General features: G+C 32.5%; 1 protein-coding gene across 1 annotated transcript in view; it reads right to left on the bottom strand.

Moving 5' to 3' along the window:
- Positions 1-4535: 4535 nt before the first annotated feature.
- Msh4 (mutS homolog 4) overlaps positions 4536-20285 on the bottom strand; it is a 64361-nt gene continuing 48611 nt past the window's right edge. The window contains exons 14-18 of the mRNA XM_078026509.1: positions 19455-19573; positions 18017-18145; positions 10972-11146; positions 9010-9098; positions 4536-4877 (exon numbers count right to left, since the gene is read on the bottom strand). Of these exons, the coding sequence (XP_077882635.1) occupies positions 4686-4877; positions 9010-9098; positions 10972-11146; positions 18017-18145; positions 19455-19573 (704 nt within the window). The 3' untranslated portion in view covers positions 4536-4685. The remainder of the gene's footprint in view (positions 4878-9009; positions 9099-10971; positions 11147-18016; positions 18146-19454; positions 19574-20285) is intronic.

Below are 20285 nucleotides of genomic sequence, written 5' to 3'. Positions count from 1 at the left end.
TATGCGTCTTTATCCTAAGTCCTTTAAAGATGCTCACCATTGTGCCGCTTTGAAGTTAATAAATTATTAACTTCAAGAAAGTTTTTTTGAGGTTCATTATATAAAAGGACTTTATTTACCTTTGCAGTTATTCTATGTCCAAATACGGTCACATGTTGAGGTTCTGAGGGTTAGAACATCAACATATATTTTTTTGGGGGGGACAAAATTCAACACATAACAACTTCTAACTAAAAAATCAGATCAGTCACTAAATTTGGTTCAGTCACTAAATTTCTTTTTTCTTTGAAGTAAATGTCTTTTACCCCTCACCAGTCATTCTACCCTCTCCAGTCTCTTTACCTCACACAAACATTGTTTTTTCTACTTTTAACCCTCATAAATTCTACTGAAATATTCTCTTAAACTGATCTCTGACTCTTGTTTCAATCTCATCTTAAAATCATTTATACTACCAACCACGTTATATTATTAAAATGTAAATATAATCACGGTGTACACCCACCACTATCATCACCACCACCCCTTTCCCACTGCTCAACAACAAAAACACTTATAAAATGCTTATTGGTTCATGCCCTTGGTTCTACATATTGCTGATCCTGCTATCTAAAATGCCTGTTCCTTCCTGAATGTTAGACATATTTTATTCTTTAAACTCCCTTTGAGCCACAGAGATAATATTCTTTGTAACAATATTATATTACTGTAATATATTACATTATTGTACTTACCACATATATCCAAATGTATGTGTTTTTTCTCTTTACTACTTCTGAGGTTCTCAAAGTTAGATGTCATATCTTTTGTATTTCCAACATCTAATGTGTGGACTGGTCTTTAGTAAATATTTATTGAATTAGATTTCCTTTGTGGCTTTCTAACAGTAAGGCATATTCTAAAAGCTTTTGCTTGAAGGGACAGATTTAGAAATGTGCTGTCAGAGAATAGGCTAAAAGAAGGTAAAAAATAATTTTTAAAAAAGAGAAATAAAACATCACTGCTGGATAAAGAATTACCAGAATAACTTTAAATTTCCAACAAAGTGTTGCTCAATACAGCTATAAGAATGACTAAATGTTGAGTAAGAGCTCTAGCAATACCATATACTAGTAAGCATGAGGAGCAACTAGAATTCTTATATATGGCTGATGGGAATGCAAAAAATAACAGCCATTCTGGAAAACAATTTGGTATCTCCTTATGAAGTTAAACATAAACTTATCACAGGTCAGAGAGTTTCTTCCTATTTAATTTAGGTAAATGAAAATGTATACTCCCACAAAAAATCAGTACAGGAAGATGTTTAGTAACTTTATTTATAATTAACAAAAGCTGGAAAGCCAAATGTCCTTCCAAGAATGAATGCTTAAACTAAAGCACATTCAATGTTAACCTTTATCAGCCAGCAATAGAAAGGCATAACAACAGGGGCAAATCTCAGGGTTATATACTCTATGCAGGTATCCACTAGGAATTCTGGAAAGCAAAAAAAAATCTATAGGAAAAGAATGTAGGTCTGTGATTGGTGGATTAAAGTTAGGGACAATGCCAGGGTAATATTTTGTAGTGATAGAACTTTTATATCTCTATTGTGGTGGTGGTTACATAAATTCACAATATGTTTTAGTTAGCTTTTTCACTGATGTGACTAAAAGATCTAATCAGAACAATCATAGAGGAGGAAAAGTGTATTTGAGGGCTCACGGTTTCAGAGGTCTTAGTCCATAGGAGGCAGGCTACATTCCTCAGGGCTAGAGGTGAAGTAGAACATCATGGTAGAAGAGTATGGCAGAGGGAAGCAGCTCACATGATAATCAGAAAGGAGCAGGGGAGAGGGGAGGAAGAGGGAGAGAGGGAGAGGAGAGGGGGAGGAGGAGGGAGGGAGGAAGAGATACAGGGATAAAAAGAGAGAAAGAGATTCTACTCTTCAGATACAAAATATATATTCCATAGTCATGCACCCAATGAACCACTTCCTCCAGCCACATCCCACTGCCTCCAGCTACCACTCAATTAATCCCATCAGGGATTAATTCATCGATTAGGTTAAGGCTATAACCCAACGAATTCTCCTCCAAATCTTGCATTGTCTCCCATGTGAGCTTTTGGGGGACACCTCATATTCAAACCATAATATATGTTAAAACTCATAAAACTGTACCCAGAAAAGTTGATTTTACTGTTTGTAAATTTTAAGATGAACACTTCCTAAGCATGAGGATAAGCTTCCTTTTTCTTCCATTTCCACGTATCTTACTCTAGACTTGAAAAGACTACCTTATACGGGACTTTATCCTGTGAGGAGAAAGGTGGAATGAACTAATAGAATGGCTTTGAGGTAGAGTTAAAGGAATTACTATTAAGGCATAATAGGTATTTATGTCAAAGGCTGGATTATGAGATAGTCATCTTATTTTGAAAAAAGACAAAGAACTGAAAAGCAGAATAGATCTGAAAATTAAAGAATGGATTGTCCCCCTGTATTCCCTCTCTTTGTAACATAATTATATCTTCCTTTGATTTGCTTTCTGTTATGTTTCTGCTACACATAGAATAGTTTAAGAAAAAGTAATTTAATTTTAAGAAGATATAAGGCTATTTCTATTTCAATATCTCAAATCTAAAATAAGAGGGATTAATCAATTGGCTGCAGTTTTTGCATCAAAACTTTAACTGAAAAATTTTCTTAAAACTCTAGTGGAACCTAACATTAGGGTTAATTCTACAAGGAAGCTAATGCATTTGAAGAAATGATAGTCAGCATGTTTGATACTTTTCACCTGTTTCTGCTTGTCTGTTTTTCTTCTATTGCCTATTCCCCTTCTACCTTTTACTGCTTCCTACATTTTCTTTCCCACTCTCCCAATCTCCTTTTACTCCTCTGTGCCTTTTAGAAATTTGTCACAAGCCTAAATTATGTCTTTAGGAATAATCACATAAAATATAATTCAATACAAAGACTGTGAATTAAAATGTGGCTAAGGTTAAAATACAAATAGAGTGATATTCTTTTTCTAAAACATAACAATAGAGAATATAAGTAGTCTAACAAGACATTTAATACATATTAAGTGTAAAACACTAATTTACATGTACTTTTTCAAGGAAGTATGTAAGTCATTAAAATTATAACTTTTTCAAAATACCTGGCTACTAATATTAGAATACTTAGAGCAAATTTAATAAGGTCAACAAATTTAAATCTTATAAAATGTAACATGCATATGTCAACAAAATATGGCCTTAATCAGTCTGTGAATAATTATTTGGCCAAATTACTATTGATACTACAGTTATTGAATAAATAGTTCAAATGTATACTCTGACTTCCATATACTTAGTTGCTGTTATAATTTGAATTTTCCCAAAATGTGTTTCAACACTGACTTCAATGCAACAATGTTTAGAATTGAGACTCTTGGGAAGTGATTGGATCACAAGCACTCTTAACTCCATCAATGAATTAATCCATTGATGGGTTCATAATTTGATGGCATTACTGGAGGTGGTGAAAACTTTAGAAGGTAGAAAGCAGTTGGAGGAAATTGGCTTCTGACAGCATGTCCTTAAAAGTCATAATATGTTCTAGGCTCCTTCCTCACTCACTTTTTGCTTCTGGCCACTATGTGGTTAGCAGCTTTCACCATGATGTTTTGTCTCCCATAGACCAGCTAACCATTGACTAAAATCTCTGAAATCATAAGCCAAAATAAACCTTTCCTCCTTTATTTTATTTTCTCAGGTATTCAGTCACAGCAACAGAAAAGAATAACAGTTGCCCAAGAAAAGACTAACTTACTTATGTTAGGCCTTTATACTGTGATTATGTGAATAAGTCACCTACTGAATATGGAAATAAAATGCCTGAGAAGACTCTAATTAATTAAAAACTGGTAGTCTTCTGTTTTCTTCTGCCCGTTTATAAAATAAGAATAACCTTTGGGTAAACTCAGAAATGGTTGTATAAGCCACATGCCTCTGAAAAACAGCTCCTTTGTAAAACAACAAATGGGGTAAATAAAAAATACTGTATTTCCTTTTTACTGTCTTTTATTTACCTAATAAAGATGACCAAGACAAAAATTAGAAAAAAGAAGAAAGTAAGAAAAAATTGAACTACTGGATGTCTAGAAAATTAAAAGGATTTAACATTACAAAATGCTTATTTCTACATCTAGAATGTCCAAAAGAGAACGTTAAAATTCTCAGTAGCATTATAACATCAGAATCATTTATAATTGGAATCTAAGGGTATCAATTCAGCAATTGTTGAGTTATAGGGTATATTACTTCAGAATAGAATGTTAAAAAAAAAACTCAAACAAGTTTCCAAATCTAAAAAGAAAGGATTTTTTTAAAGTTAAGGTATATGTAATATTTTAAATTATAATTTATAAATGCAAATAAACTTAGCAATGTGATTTTCATAAATGAGAGAAAAGTTATGTCTTATACTTTTTTCTAACATAAAGATCATTCCTTTAAATAGTTCTCATTTGTTAAATTAAAATAGCAAATTTTTGTTCATTTTAGAATATTTAGATGAAAATTCTGAGGTTAATATAATATGGTTTTTAATTAAAATATTTAGCAAATATTTTCTTTTGCTCTTAGGAAATAAATTACTTCAAGGTTTCTGATATTAAGATATATTATTTCATTAGTATAAAATATGACTTGTATTATTCTTCAGTTTTTCCTGGAACTTGCTCAGCCTTGCATAAATCTTCTTCATATTTCTTCTTGAGATTATTTAAATACATCCGCAAACTGTCTGGATCCAATTGAGAATTTCGAGCCGTTTGAACAAGTCTTGTGGCTAGATGATACACAGCTCTCTGTCTTTCCATCTCCGGGGTACTCCTTTGGTGCTGCTGTTATTAAATATCCATAGATATAAATTTAAAATGAATACAATTTTATTTAAATCATAGTTTGACACTGTTCTACTTCTATAGAAATATGGAGGAACTCAAAGATAAGAATCAGTTCCATCCAACTAGTAAAAATAATACACTAGAAGAAATTTTTAAAATTCTATTTGGAAGAATAAAAATACTATTTGGAAGAATGAAATTTCTTATGAACATTTATTACTTTATGACAGAACCTTAAATCCTCAAAAATCGCTTTTCAATGAAAAAAAAATTCTGTTAAATAAATCAAATTTTTGAATAAAAATACCAAAATAAGTAATAGAAAATTCAACAGAGAAAGGTTCTACAAATACTTTTTCACTAAAATGGTATGGGAAAATAGCATTACTCATTGCTATACAGTAATCATAATTTTAATGTTATCCAAATATACCACTATGTGTCTCCTATTTTAATTCCTCAATAGATAAACTGGTGGACATAATGGGTCATCAGAAAATTCCTTGTCCGTAACAGAACTCATATGTAGAAATTGTTGGAGTCTAAGAGAAAATATTCATGGAGGGGAATAGTACATTTTAAAAATACACAACATAAATAGCTATTTAAAATTATGCCTTAATTCCTAACAAACTATACTTGAGGATACCCAAGAAATTTAAAATGAGAATTTGGAAGACTTTTATATATTTCCATTTTTGAATAGTACTTCATGATTGGAAATACAGCTGAAAAATTCTTAATTCATACCTTTGCCTGATCTAGATAGAGGAGTCAACATTTTCAATCTCAACTATGTATGAAAAGTCTTGGTTAGTCTCCCAGAAATACAATCCTGTCGACTCTTTCTCAATACAGCAAGGAATTCTAAATATTTTCCTACTTTTATTATAGGAAAAGATGAGTTAAGATTCCATGAGATAGAATAAGGTTATCATATACTCACCCATGTTTCTACTTAATACATAGGTTGATTACCATTACTCTATTATTCAAATAACAAATTTTAGATATCTATTACCTTCTATGTTCCAGACCCCAAAGCTTGTGTATATGTGTCTAGGGAGAATACAAAATGTGAATCTGATATAATATCAGAGTTCAAGGAGCTTGTGGTCTAGTGGTAAAAAGGCTTATTTTAAGCAATTTATTATGGCAATTATGAAAAGTTCTGAGGAAGGGAAGTTCACTTCTAGATCACATGAAGAGAAGCTTAAATTAAATGGAGTATTTGGAATGAATCCTGATGAGTAGAAGTACCTAGAAGGGAGAGTGTTCTTCATAGAAGAAACAGCCAAAGCACATTCGAAAGCATGCTACACAATCAAGTCAAAGTGATGAAATGACAAGTGATTCAATGTGACAAATGTGGATTATGCAAAATTGAGTGAAGTAATGTAAAGCTTGTATAGATAACAAAGAAGATCTTAACACAAAAATCAACAAACTTCAGAATCATCTGACAACTGGTTAAGAAAAAAAAAAAGCAAATTCCTGAGCCACAAATTCCTGAGATCCTTAAAATCTAAGATGTACCAAACATTTCATGTGATTCTAATTTCTTAAAACTATGTTTTGAGAAATAATATAGAAGACTTTTAACACTAGGCTAAGGAGTTCAACTTTTATATTGTTAAGAAATAACTGAATGTTTCTGAGTAAGCAAACAATCTGAAAAGAGCTAAGCATTATAAGATAATCTGGTAGAAGTATGCAGGAGGTGTTGAAAAGAGAGACAATTTAATTACATAGACCTAATGAGAGGTAATTAAAGGAGGGATACATAGATGATTTTTATGGGTCATTGGGAGGCTTGAAAGAAAAGATATGGGAGATGTTTTCAGAAAAAGTAATTCTCAATTCAATTTTTGTCCTAAAAAGTAGACTAAGGTGTCAAGGGGAAATGTATATAGATTTGGAGATGGGCAGTAGTGATACAGAATCTATGAAAAAGGATGAGATCACCAAGACTGCAAATTTTTTAAAAAGTGTGGGGGTGGGAAAAATATTATAAACATTTATATTTAGTAAGTGTAAAAAGATAAAGTGTTGGTGAAGAAAGGAAATAAGTAATAATCAAAGAAATAAGAGGATAAAAATGTCCATAAGAGAAAAACTGCACAAAACCAAGACAGAATTAAGGAAAGGGAAGTGATAAGTGCCATAGAGATATCATGGAAGATAAGAAGTGATTTTTAAAAAACAAACACAAGATGTTTTGATTAACTGGGATTTAAGAAAAAAGTTTCAAAATACTAAGGGGAAAGGAAAAAAAACAAGAGAGAGAAATGAATTACAGTAGATGGGGTAGAGAGAGAAGATGGGAGGGGAGGGGATGGGAGGGGGGGATAGGAAGGGGATAGGAAAGGCAGCAAAATACAACAGACACTAGTATGGCAGTATGTATAAATGTGGATGTATAACCAATGTGAATCTGCAAGCTGTATATGTGGTAAAAATGGGAGTTCATAAACCACTTGAATCAAATGTATGATATGTCAAGAGCATTGTAATGTTTTGAACAACCAATTAAAAAAAGAAAAAAAAAAGATTAAGATTACAAGTGGATAGCAGAAGAAGAAAGTATAGATACTCCTGAGTTTTCAGTAAAAAAGAGAAGTGGGAAAATAATTTTAAGAAATTGGGGTGAGGATTTCTTGGTGGAAGAAAAAAAAATAATCATATTCATAGAAAAAGAGAAATCAGTGCAGAAAAGAATAAGCAAAAGAAAAAAATGAAACAAACAATAATTTACTCAGAAGGAAAGAAAACAGAAAAGTTAATTTAAAAAAAATTTTTAAATGTTAATGAACCTTTATTTTATTAATTTATATGCAGAGCTGAGAATCGAACCCAGTGTCTCACACATTCTAGGCGCTGTACCACTGAGCTACAACCTCACCCCAGAAAAGTTAATTTTAAAAAGTCTGAAAAGCAATCTTTTTTCTTAAAATAGAAGAAATATGAGATGGGTGAAAAATAAATATTCTAAGAACAGAATTTTGCAGGAATTGTGCAACAAGGGCTCACAAAGGGTGGAAACTCCTTTTCTGTAACTCTTTTGAAAGAGTTACAGAAAAGGAGTTATAGAGATCAATAAAAGGAGAAGAAAAAATTATTCAGTAAAATATTCAACTAAAGTTAGAATAATCTAAGAATTTTATAGTGGATAAAATTAGACTATCTAGAATATTTTTCAAACATTACTAGGAAAGTTAAAGCCTAGATGACCAGTGAAGAAGTGGCCTATAACAGGAATTTGGCAAGATTAAATCTGAAAAATTATGGAATGAGAGGTACTTCAGAATGATAACATTGATAAAATTACTGATGAAGAGATTTAAATCGGTAATTAGACAAGTGAAGTCATAGAGACAGTCTAAAAAAATCAGAGAAGGAAAGAATGCAATAAAAAGTGGAAGGCAGGTTAAGAAAAAGTGAAAGAAAACTATTATTGAAGAAAATTCCCACTACCTAGCCTAGCTCAACTTACTGAACACATTGAATTTTCTTTTTTTTTTTCACATTGAATTTTTTAAAACACTACAAAGCAACCTAATTTGAAAAATGAAAAATATTTCCGATTTTCTGAGTCAACGGATGTGCTTTTAGTGTTGGATATACTACTTTGTAGCAAATCACTTAACCTCTATAAACCTATAAAAATGATAGTAAAACAAATACATTTATTATCATTTTATTAGAAAGACCTAACTACTTCATTTCTTCTTTTCAATGCTACATAAAACCATAAAAATACAAATGTCATGCATAGTGATTTTTATTTTAAAGTCCCTTTTAAATACTTATTTTCTCATTATAAATTCATTTGGCAATTTTATTTTCTCATTATAAATTCATTTGGCAATAATTAATATAGAAACTGAACTGCTGAATTTTTTTCTTTTAGTAGCTGATGTGCTGGGAAAAGCCATAACAGGCCAAATCAAAAATTTTTTGAGAAATAAAAATAATTTTCTTAAGAATTAAGCTTTATATTTTAAATATTTAATTATTTTAACTATTACTATTACAAGATATTTAGGTCAAAACTAAAATAAGAAAGTACACTAAAACCATTTTTTTAATTTGAAAAACAATTAATTCTTATTGTTAAAGTGGTTTTTACCAAAATTTTTCTTGTAATTTGGGTTGTGATTTCTTTGGCATCCATGACAATTGATTGTGGAAGTGATGATACCTCTGCTGCTTTTAAACCTAAAATTATAAATTAAAAAATTGGCTTCAAAATAGTTATTTATGATATTTTTATGTTTGTTTTAACTGATGTTAATATTTTTTCCAAAGATTTAAATTTCCCTTGTACAAGGATTTCTGAACTGCTCAATTCTCAAAATTAAGTTTTCCAAAGTTTTAGATGACAACTTCCCAATTATTAGATTTAATTGCTTGTCCCAGACAAATAAGGAAAATATCAATTACCTCTCAATATACTTCTGAGACAGGAAAGAAAAGAGGTAACTAGGAAAAAATAACATTAATATTACAATTACAAAAACAGTCAGTTGCTGGCCACAGTGGCTTATGCCTGCAATCTAGCAACTATGTGACTGACCTCTATGAGGAAAAGTAAAGCACCCTTTTTTTACTTTTTGAAATGGTAAATCAACCAGGTAACTTATTTGTTTCACATGTCTAATCTTTATAAGCCTCAGATTCATTGCCTATGAAATGGGGATAATTTTTCATATATAGAGACTCATAAAAATTCAATAAACTATCAAAAGTCAGCTGCCTAGCATATAGCATAATACTGGCTGTAATTCCAGCAGCTCAGGAGGCTGAGGCAGGAGTATTAAAAGTTCAAAGCCAGACTCAACAACTTAGTGAGACCCTGTCTAAAAATATAGAATAAAAAATGGTCTGGGCTATGGCTCAGTAGTTAAGCAATCTGGGTTCAATACCTGGTACCAAAACAAACCAACAAAAAGTAGTTGGTTAATAGAAGGTGGAAGGATATTTGTTTTTTCAAATGATGAGAATGTTGAGTCACAGAGACAACCTTACAGCTGAATGTTCCTCTAGCAAAACTATGAGATTTCTCAGAAGATACAATAGTAGGTAACCACTCTATGCAAATTCAAAGTATAAACTATTATTCTTGTATTTTTAAAGTTTAATTGTATTGTATCAATGCCATGCAGGCACTCTACTGTGTGCCATTGTTTATTGTACTTTAGAAGCAATGGAAGCAATGACAATATTTATTGAGAAGTTACTCATTGCCAAGTACTATGCTAGGCAGTTGACTTTTGATAACATTGAATCTTTATGACACTCTCTATATAAAAAAATTATCCCTATTTCATAGGTAATGAAATTGAGGCTTATAAAGACTAGACATGTGATACAAATAAGTTATCTAGTTGATTTACCATTTTGAAAAGTAAAACAAGGATGCTTTACTTTTCCTCACAGGGTCAGTTACATCCATAGCTAAAATGGTTTTTGGAACCTTATATGTATGGATCAACTGAAAATTCTCTGAATCTGTGATGATTTTATATGTCATATAATTACTTATGTAGAAAGTATCTAATAAAGTTTAGAAATATCATATGATTTGGTAATAATTCTCATTTAATTAGTAATACTCTGAAATTGAAGAAAACAGAATGAATTTACTCCTAATAGTGTATGTAGGAAATGTACAATTTTCAACTTAATATTTAACTTACAATTATAAACTAAATTATATTTTTGTAAGAGTAGAAATTCATACTTCTAGGGCTTTCATGTAACATATTTCTACACAGTTACTGGTTCATGTAAGTTTTTAAATTAAAAAGTTATATAAGTGTGTGTATATTATATATATATATAAGCTTATAATGTATAAATGTCATATTTATGGTATAAATTTTCAGCTTATATGAACTTATATTAACCAGTATAACAGATACATAATGTGATTTTGACATATAGTCTTAGGCATATAAACATTCACACACACACACACAAAAAAAAAAAAAAACAAAGAAAGTTTGCTTAGATTGATAGCCAAGAAAAGGGGAGAAAACAGTTTGTCTGAAGAGAATGTGTTTTAATCTATAATTTATATATGCAATACCATAATTTTTTTCTTCTGTGAGTCCTTTAGAAAGTTTGTATGTATACAAAATTGCTTCTTTATTTCTTGAGGCATTCTTTACATGCTGAACTTCAAAATGCATGTTTTCTACATTAGGATACAAGACATCTATATGGCATAGTTCCAGGAAATGTGTAGCAAACAGTGTAAATGCCTATAATACATAAAAGACAATGAATATTAGTGCTTTTTAAAGTGAATTAGAAAATTCAATTGTAACTATTTAAACATAAAAATTTAATTTCTTTTTCCAAATAGCTTGACAGAGATGTAAGAACAAAACCAATAATGTGGAGGCTAACATGATCAATCCATTTTAAAGTATTTTGAAATTTTATATCCAATGAAGTAATATCTTTATTATTTTTCCTCATATATATGTGTATGGTACTTTATGGAAAAGAGAACAAATCTAAAATTAAGATCATAAGAAATATATTTGAAGATATTAAAAAGATGTTGCCAGAAACAAAACTATTAACTGAGGGAATCACTTAGTAGGGAGATAACCCCCACACATGATAAAATCATAATATTTCCTTCAACTTTCAAAAACTCCATTTTGAAAGTAGCTTCTCTTCCTGTAATTGAAATCAATGGATTGCCTTTAGGTATTCGAAATTCCCTAAATGTGATTTTTGTTTGTTTTGTGGTGCTAGGGATCAAATCAAAAGCAAAGCCACCAAAGTTTTTACTTTTGCTAAAATAAGCAAAGGTATGCATAATTGAGTGTTTTAGGACATATTTACCAATGAGAAAAGAAATAGATGATCAATAGAAAACAGAATACTAAAATAGTCTAAAAAGAAAATATTTGGCTGGGGGCCGGGGATGTAGCTCAGCTGGTAGAGCTCTTCCCTAGAATGCACTGGGTTCTAGCCTCAACACCACAAACAAGGGAGAGAAGGGGGGGAGGGAGTGAGGGAGCGAGAGAGAGAGAGAGAGAGAGAGAGAGAGAGAGAGAGAGAGAGAGAGAGAGAGAGAGATGGATGGATGGATTTGGTTGGCAAAATGGTATAACCATGGAAGACTGGTAGCAAGAAAGGAAAGAAAAGGTCTTGTATATAACTTGCTAATAGTTTGGATATTGAGTGCATCCTCTTAGGAGCTGTTAAAACCTTGTTCCTCAGTTTGGCAATGCTAGAAGGTGAAGGAACATTTAAGAGGTAGGGCTTAGTTGAGGTAATTAGGTCACTGATCCTAGAAGAAATCAATGCCGGTCTACTGGAGTGAGTTCTTTAGAACAAGTTGATATAAAAGAACAAGGGAGCAGTCCTTGATTACTGGAATAAACTATTTAAAAAGCTAGGGACCATGGTCAATAACAATATTCTTAAAAATTATGTGTCTAACCTATCTACTAGAATAACTTTGTAAACTGTATTTCACATTAGTTCAATTTAACAAATAATTATTCACAATGTTTTCTATTGCAAACATTGTGCTAGGAACTGAAGATAGTAAATTATAAAACTAACAATTAACTTTAAGCTCCTTAAAAGTGAGTAGCGGCAGCCAAACCGCTATGACTCAGCACTAAGGATCCCGCCGAAACGGGGCTTGGGAGAGACAGTCAGTACCCACTCGTTGCATTCGTCACCCAGCAAAGGGAACGAACTGTCACCATTTGCATGGGATACCACCATGGCAAAGAAGTGACATCACCAAAACGCAGGAGAGGAGATAACTTCATTGAAACCAGCGGCAACAGGTGTATAATCCCTAGCCTTCCCTCTCCACACAGGGGGGAGGGGGGCGGAAACCTTAAGGGCCCCTCCCCCCTCCCAGCTCTCCCGTGAGCGCAATAGCCAGACCAAGGGAATCAGGAGTGGCACTGGACTTGCAGCGCCGAACTCCCGGCTACCGCTCCCACCAGTGCTGACAACTGAGGTCCCTTGCACCAGCTACCGGGGGTGTGGCTACTGGAGGGCAAGCAAATTCACTGGAGGTTCTCAGCCCCAAGCTCTACAAACTTAGGGTCCGAGGGAATGGCAAACAGGGAGAGTGTACCCAGGCTTTCATGAAAACAGAGCTCCCAGGAGCAGCAGACCTGGCGTGTAGCCAATATTATGGTGAGCGTCACCAGTGAGCGGGGTCTGGCTAGAGGATAAGAGGGGAAGTGTCTAGAGACAAGAGAAGGCCCTAGGCAGTCAGGATTGGAGACCCACCCAGTCTGGGAGTAAGAGCTGCTGCACAGTGATTGGTTCCCACCTATTGAGAGGAGAAGCTTGGCCCAGTGGGCACAGTTCCACCTACTGGAAGAGAAGTTAATCAAACTCTAAGACTGCATTTATTAATTTTTTTTAATTTGGGTTTTATTTTCATTTTCATTTTTTTGCTGTTGTTTTGTAAATATTTTTTTAAATTTTTTAAAAATTTTTTTATTTTATTTTTTTTTAATTTTAATTTTCATTTTTTTTATTATTATTAGTCTTTTCCCAGTGACTTACTTCCCCCAATCATATCCTATCTACCTATAGTTCCTACTCAGTTAATATATTCAAGAGGATTAATCCACTCATTAGGTTATAGTTCTTTACTTCTGAAAGTTTTTGTATTCTCTCACACATAAGCTTTGGGGGGACACCACATATGCAAACCATATCACTTGTATCCACATAACAAGTCATCCTGGGCTGGGGATGTGGCTCAACTGGTAGCACGCACGCGTAGGGTGTGTGCGGCCCGGGTTCGATCCTCAGCACCACATACCAACAAAGATGATGTGTCCGCCGAGAACTAAAAAATAAATATTAAAAATAAAATTCTCTCTAAAAAAAAAAAAAAACAAAAAAAACAAAAAACAAAAACAAGTCATCCTATCTCCTATCCACTTGATTATTAAAATCTTCCTCTGCTGAGATCACTCTTTGGTAGGCATTCAACAGGACACAAATATCTTTTTTTGTCTATCCTCAAAAGTCTATTCACATCTTTCCTTCCCAAATTTCCTTGTCATCAATTGTTTGATCATATTCCAAGTTCCTGACTATGTAGCCAAACCACTGCCTACAGTCCACGAATTAATATATAGTTGCATATTTGGCCATTTTTCCTTCCAGGAAGAGTGGTCAACCTGGTGCACTGCTTGAAATTCTTCCTTCTGAGAGGATTTTTTTTCATAATTATGTTTAAGAGATGTCCCAGAAATTATAGTGCTAGAGTTGTCCACCATTAGGGGTACCTGCATATTGTGCATACAGGCAGTTCTGTTGGCTTTTACTTGGCCTTTACAATGATAATTTCCCTCAAGTCACAATTCAGGGAACCAATGTAAGGATTTTTCCAGCTGTTAAGCATATTTTAATTAGGCATTACAGTACTGGAGAAATAACCACAGAATTAGTTTGGGAACTCACTGGGCCCACTGTGAGATAGACTTAAACTAAAATTTAATTGATCACCTGACCTTCATAAGTCCCTTTTCTAACTAAGGACTACAGTAACATTTTGGATCTCCTAAAATTACAGAAAGCTCAAAGCCAGGACCAGTCAGTAGTCCTTACAAAATTTGACTGCTTCTTTTCCCTAGTGCACAATTATCCCGGTGAAAGGCCATATATCCCTTTGGGGGATTGGGTAGGAGGAGGATAAATTGAATAGTTATCCCTCTATATCCATTGGCTCCATATCCATAGATACAACCAACCACAAATGGAAAATATATAGGGAAAAGATAGGTTTGTATTAGCATGGACAATCTTTTTTTTTTTTCATGTTCCTTAATATAGTGTAACAACTACTTACATTGCATTTATATTATATTAGGAATTATAAAGAATCTAGAGATGATTTAAAGTATGCAGGGAAATATGCCTATATTACATTCAAATATGACACCATTTTATATAAGAGCTTGAAAATCTGCAGATTTTGGTAAACTTGGGGGTTCCTGGAACCAGGTACCACAGACACTGAGAGATGACTGTATAAATATTTGAAAGTGTACCAGGATTCTTTCTCAAGAGGATCTCTCCCCAGCTGGTGCATGAACTGCTAGAAACAATGGTAACACAAGCCTGTCTTCCCTTGGTATCCTCAGCCTGGATTCCCCTGTGCACAACCCCTCTTTATGCCTATTTCAGTTGCAATGGGCCATGTACACTCTGGACACCTCACCAGGCATTTGTTGGAACAGGTTGGCAATATATTTTATGAACTCCAGAGCTTCCACACTGAATGCTGCCACCCAGTCACTTGCAAATGTCTCGTCTCAACTCTCTTCTCACTGCCAAGAGGTTCTAGTTCTTTCAATCATCAGTTTGCTCCAATATCTCTGGGTCAGTTGAGATCAGCCTCCTTCTCCATTTTATGGTTCTCTCATGCCAAATTTATTCACAGTACCTTTTTCTCTTTCAGCCTGTGTTCTCCCTCCCCTCTGTGGTAAACTGGCAGTGCTAATGCTGCTACCACCAGCAAAGCTGCTATGTCTCTAATGTATTATTTCCTGTTCTATGTTCAAAGCTTCTGAATTTCTGTGTCTCTATGATTATTTTACTATCCAGTATTGAATTTAAGTGAATTCCCTCAGGTACCCCCCTTGCTAAGAAGCAATACTCCTGTGCTGCTTGAATCTCAAGCTGTATAACAATTGGAAAGTGCTCCCTTCCTTTAATCTGTCATCTTCACAAGCTCCCAAGTCAAACTATTCTGATTATTGTTTTGACTCTTCTGCTTATTATGGTAGTAACTATGCCCACTTTGACTTTGGTGATTGAGTATCACTGTTTGGCCCTTGTCACCACAAATCCAATTATTCCTATTATAGGTTTCCCAATTCAGAAACCACAGTTCCCACCATAAAGTCTGGCCTATAGAAAAGAGTGATAACAGACCATTTCAACGATGCCAGGACTTCTCTCATAAATTTATTTCCTATATACATGGTGAAAGGCATGTCTTTTCAACTTTCCCAGAAGGGGTAAATAGGTCATATATGACAAATACACTCTAACATTCCAACCTCCCTAGCTTTGAAGCTTTTCTTCTGCCTTGAATTATACCCAGTATTTCCAACTCACTCATGATGGGCCACTTATGCTCCATATTTCAGCCAACCAACCAAACTGTTAGAGCCCTTCTTAATTCACAGAGTTGCAATATTAAATACAGATTCTACTTACAGCCCATATCAATAAAATTACCTTGATTCAACTTTATCTCTTTTTTTTTAAAGAGAGAGAGAGAGAGAGAGAGAGAGAGAGAGAGAGAAATTTTTAATATTTATTGTTTAGTTTTTGGTGGACACAACATCTTTATTTGTATGTGGTGCTGAGGATCGAACCCAGCGCCGTGCACATGCCAGGCGAGCGCACTACTGCTTGAGCCACATCACCAGCCCACTTTATCTCTCTTTTATCTTTATCCCATACCCTTAATACCCATCCCCACCCATGTTTCCTAGATTTCTATTTGTATAGGTTTTAGAAAAAGAAGTCAAGATGAGTGGGGGAGTGGGGAGTATACTCAGCATTGTGTTACATGGAAACTGCCTCAGGACAGTCATTATAGTTTCCTTAGGTAATGCTGGGTAATCTCCTCAGATGAGATTGAAAGCTACTTTCACTAGGGGTAGGGAGGTCTGACAAAAAAGATTCATCAGAATTTAAGGATTAAATATCTCCAACTTCATTATGATCTTCCTATACATCTCTATTCACACTTTCAGTATTCCATTCCTTCCCAACTCTATCCTTTTCCAAATCAAATGCAGGCAGACTCTTGAGTCATCTGGTTGTTTGCTCTATTCAGGTTCTTAATCTATTGGAGCGGACCACTCACATCAGGGAGGGTTATCTGCTTTATTCAATCTACAATTCAATGTTAACACATTCTAGAAATAACCTCATACACACACCTAGAATAATGTTTGACCAAATGCCTGGCCCAGTCATGTTGACACATAAAATCATCCACCATAGATACTAATTAGCTTTTGGTTTTAAGTAATAAGTACATCTTATTTATATGAGAAATTATAATTGACTGACATTTAGAATTATAGAAACTAAAATTATCGATTAGCATTATTATTTTGTGGGGCGGGGGGTAGGGACCGGGGATTGAACTCAGGGGCACTCTACCACTGAGCCACATCCCCAGCCCTATTTTTTATTTTATTTACAGACAGGGTCTCACTGAGTGCTTAGAACATTATTTTTTAATTCATCACATACCTTTGTGTATAAAAGAAATTTTTTCTTATTTTATATAATAAATCATTACATACTCTCATTTAAGGTTCATCTTAGGAATATTTTAAGGTATTCTAAATATAAAAAGTATTTGGAATGATCATCTAAAAAGACATTTTAAAACTTAGACTAATAATAGAGAAAAAACACTGTTTAAAAGTGTAATGATGTTACTTTTTCATGCTAAACTTTTTATAAAAGTTTAGTTGTAAACTTAACCCTTTTATACAAAATAAATCAAGTGTGTTTATTGAATGGTGATTGCCTGCTTTATTTCAGACAACCAGTGCTTTGATTTTTATTATGCTATGTTATAACTGAACCCAAATAAATACAAGTTGAAATTTATGTAGACTGTATTAAGATTATAATAAAATGTATCTGAAGTTAAAAAAAGAAACTGTTTGACATAGCTGATTTGTTAAAAACTCTTTTCTGTAAAGGAATTAGATTTTAGATGAGTAGGTCAATAGAGTTTTGCAAGTGACCTCAGATGGATAGTGTTTACGTCATGTTGTGACATCATAAACAATATAATTACATGTGGAAATAATTATTAAAATGTCTTCATATTTTTCTATTCAAATTGATTAAAGCCAACCATCTTTTACATTTTTTGTATTTATTTTCTCCTTGTTTATATTACAGCTATCATACTAATTATTCCCATTTCCATCAGAAATAAAGCAACAAAAATATAAAATGCTATGATATACATTTTCAACCCCAAAATTGTTTGCAAAGCTATTTGGGGTGCCTATGACATCCAATCATAAATATATCAAAAATGACTCAAAATTAATACATTTACATTAAATAGAGAAGTATACCTTTAAGCTCAGCAGATATTCACAAACAGCATAACAAATACCAATACCTTCTTCTGTATTAGTACCTCTGCCAAGTTCATCAATTATTATGAGTGATTTGTCATTAGCATTATGTAGAATATATGCTATCTGAAAAATATAATTTTAATATTATTCATTGTAGCCAAACAGCTGTCACTATCATAGAAAAATGGAACAAAACCCAATCTCTTTATTAGTTCATCTGAAACGTATTTTAATATAGAAATCCTGCTGAGTAGAAAATAACACATTGCTTTTCTTTCTCAAGATCTCATAACTAACAATTTCAATTGAATAGCTGATATATAAAGAGACAGACATATGCATATGTATATGAGACAACAGAGTAAATAATCATTATCTAAAATATTGATGTCTTTAGAGATAGTGAAATAAAACAAAGCAGTGAATTAAGTGTTCAAATAAAATATCATGATAGTCATTTTCTTCTCTACAAATGACTAACCACTGTCATAAAGTACTTAAAATCATCTAACAAATTTATTTTACCATCACTCTGTATTCAATAAAGATGGAAAGAAAAATTTAGGAAAAAAAGTGCCCAATTCTTAATTCTTCATTTAAGAAAAAAAAATGGAATTCCTGATCAATAAAGACTTAAGACTTAAATTGTCAGAAGTGCTCCTTACCCCAAAGAATATTATCTTCTTTCACTGAAGATAGAATTCCACTTATATTATATTATGACACAATATAAGTTTTATGAACATTATTTCTTTCAGTGAGACTAAGCTTTTTAAGGCTAGGATGATTTAAAGAAACACCTCAAGCACCTGGTATATTGCTATACTCCTCCAAAGACATTCAATATATACTAAGTAATTATATAAATTGTGGGACAAATGATAACTTTATTCACTATCTATTTACAGAAAATTATCCAATTATAGTAATCCAATAATTCCTACCTAATATAGATATTTCAAGAGCTATGTTTAGCTGTCAAGCCTACTTGATATAGGTTTGGAAATAGGGAAGGCTACATATTTTATACAGCAAAAGAGAATTCTATAAGGGCAAATGTAGGGTGATTTAAAAATCCTTCTAACAGTTACCTTTTATTTTAAAATCAAGCCTAAGAGGAAAAATAGATATTATACAGAATGATACTAAATATTGTTTTTTGAAAAATCTTTTATACATTCCATATAAAAACATGTAAGCATATTTTTTCATTCAATAACAAGATTTTCTTTTAAACTATATTTTTCAATAAAATATTCACTTCTATTTCTTCCTAAAACAAAAATTAGGAAGCTGTCTTTGACTGCCCTCTGGCTCTCAGAAAGGAGTATAAGCACTTTGCAAGTTTTACTTCAAGAATACTTTCTAGCATAATTGACCTTTAATGGGAAAATGTAATATATTTAACACAAGAAATGTTTTGTTTGAATACCTCTTTCATTTCCTTCATAAATGTTGATGAATTTGTTTCAATATCATCATCAGTACTGATCCTTGTAAAAATCTGTTCAGCAATTCTAAAGGAAGAATATTCTGCTGGAACATAAGATCCTATAAAATATAAGATCAAAGTAAACTAAAATGCTTTTATAAAATTTTTTATAAAAAATTATATAAGTACCAACAACATTTTATACTTCTTGACTCATTTACTAGAATTATGTGGTGGAAAGAGCAATGGATATAGAGTTAGAAACACAGCCCAGCCCTGTTATTTATTTCATAATCTTGAACAGCACTGAACTCTCTTGAGTATCATCTTTCTCACATATAAAATGGAAATAGTTGTACAAAGTTATTTGGACGTTCTAATAATACAAATATTATTTCAAATGGAGTAATTTTTAAGTAATATACTTAAATGATAATCACATTCAAAATATGAGAATTTGAAGGAAATGTTTATAAAGTTCAAGTTGATAAAATAACTATAGAAAGGTATATTAGAAAACATTATCATAAATATACAGAAACAGACAGGATCAGAAATGAAAAAGGTGAATTTTAATCCATAAGACTGTTTTTATCTGAGAAATTAATATGCTAATTAATCTAAAACATTTATCTTTTGAAAACAAGTCAATCTGATTAGTATGTATCTAACAGTATGTACATAATATTATAATCTTTATTTGCAGATAGGATGCGCCCATCTTTCTACATAGTATGGGATATAAAAGACATTCTAACATCATAAGAATATAAATATACAATAGTTGAGTGGGGAAAGTATTACACATATAAAATTCTTTATAGATAAAAT

The sequence above is a fragment of the Ictidomys tridecemlineatus genome, chromosome 11, assembly GCF_052094955.1.
Source record: "Ictidomys tridecemlineatus isolate mIctTri1 chromosome 11, mIctTri1.hap1, whole genome shotgun sequence".
In the NCBI taxonomy this organism is placed as follows: Eukaryota; Metazoa; Chordata; class Mammalia; order Rodentia; family Sciuridae; genus Ictidomys; species Ictidomys tridecemlineatus.
The sequence above is the reverse complement of the archived record's forward strand: the minus strand, read 5'-3'. Positions and strand labels throughout refer to the sequence as shown.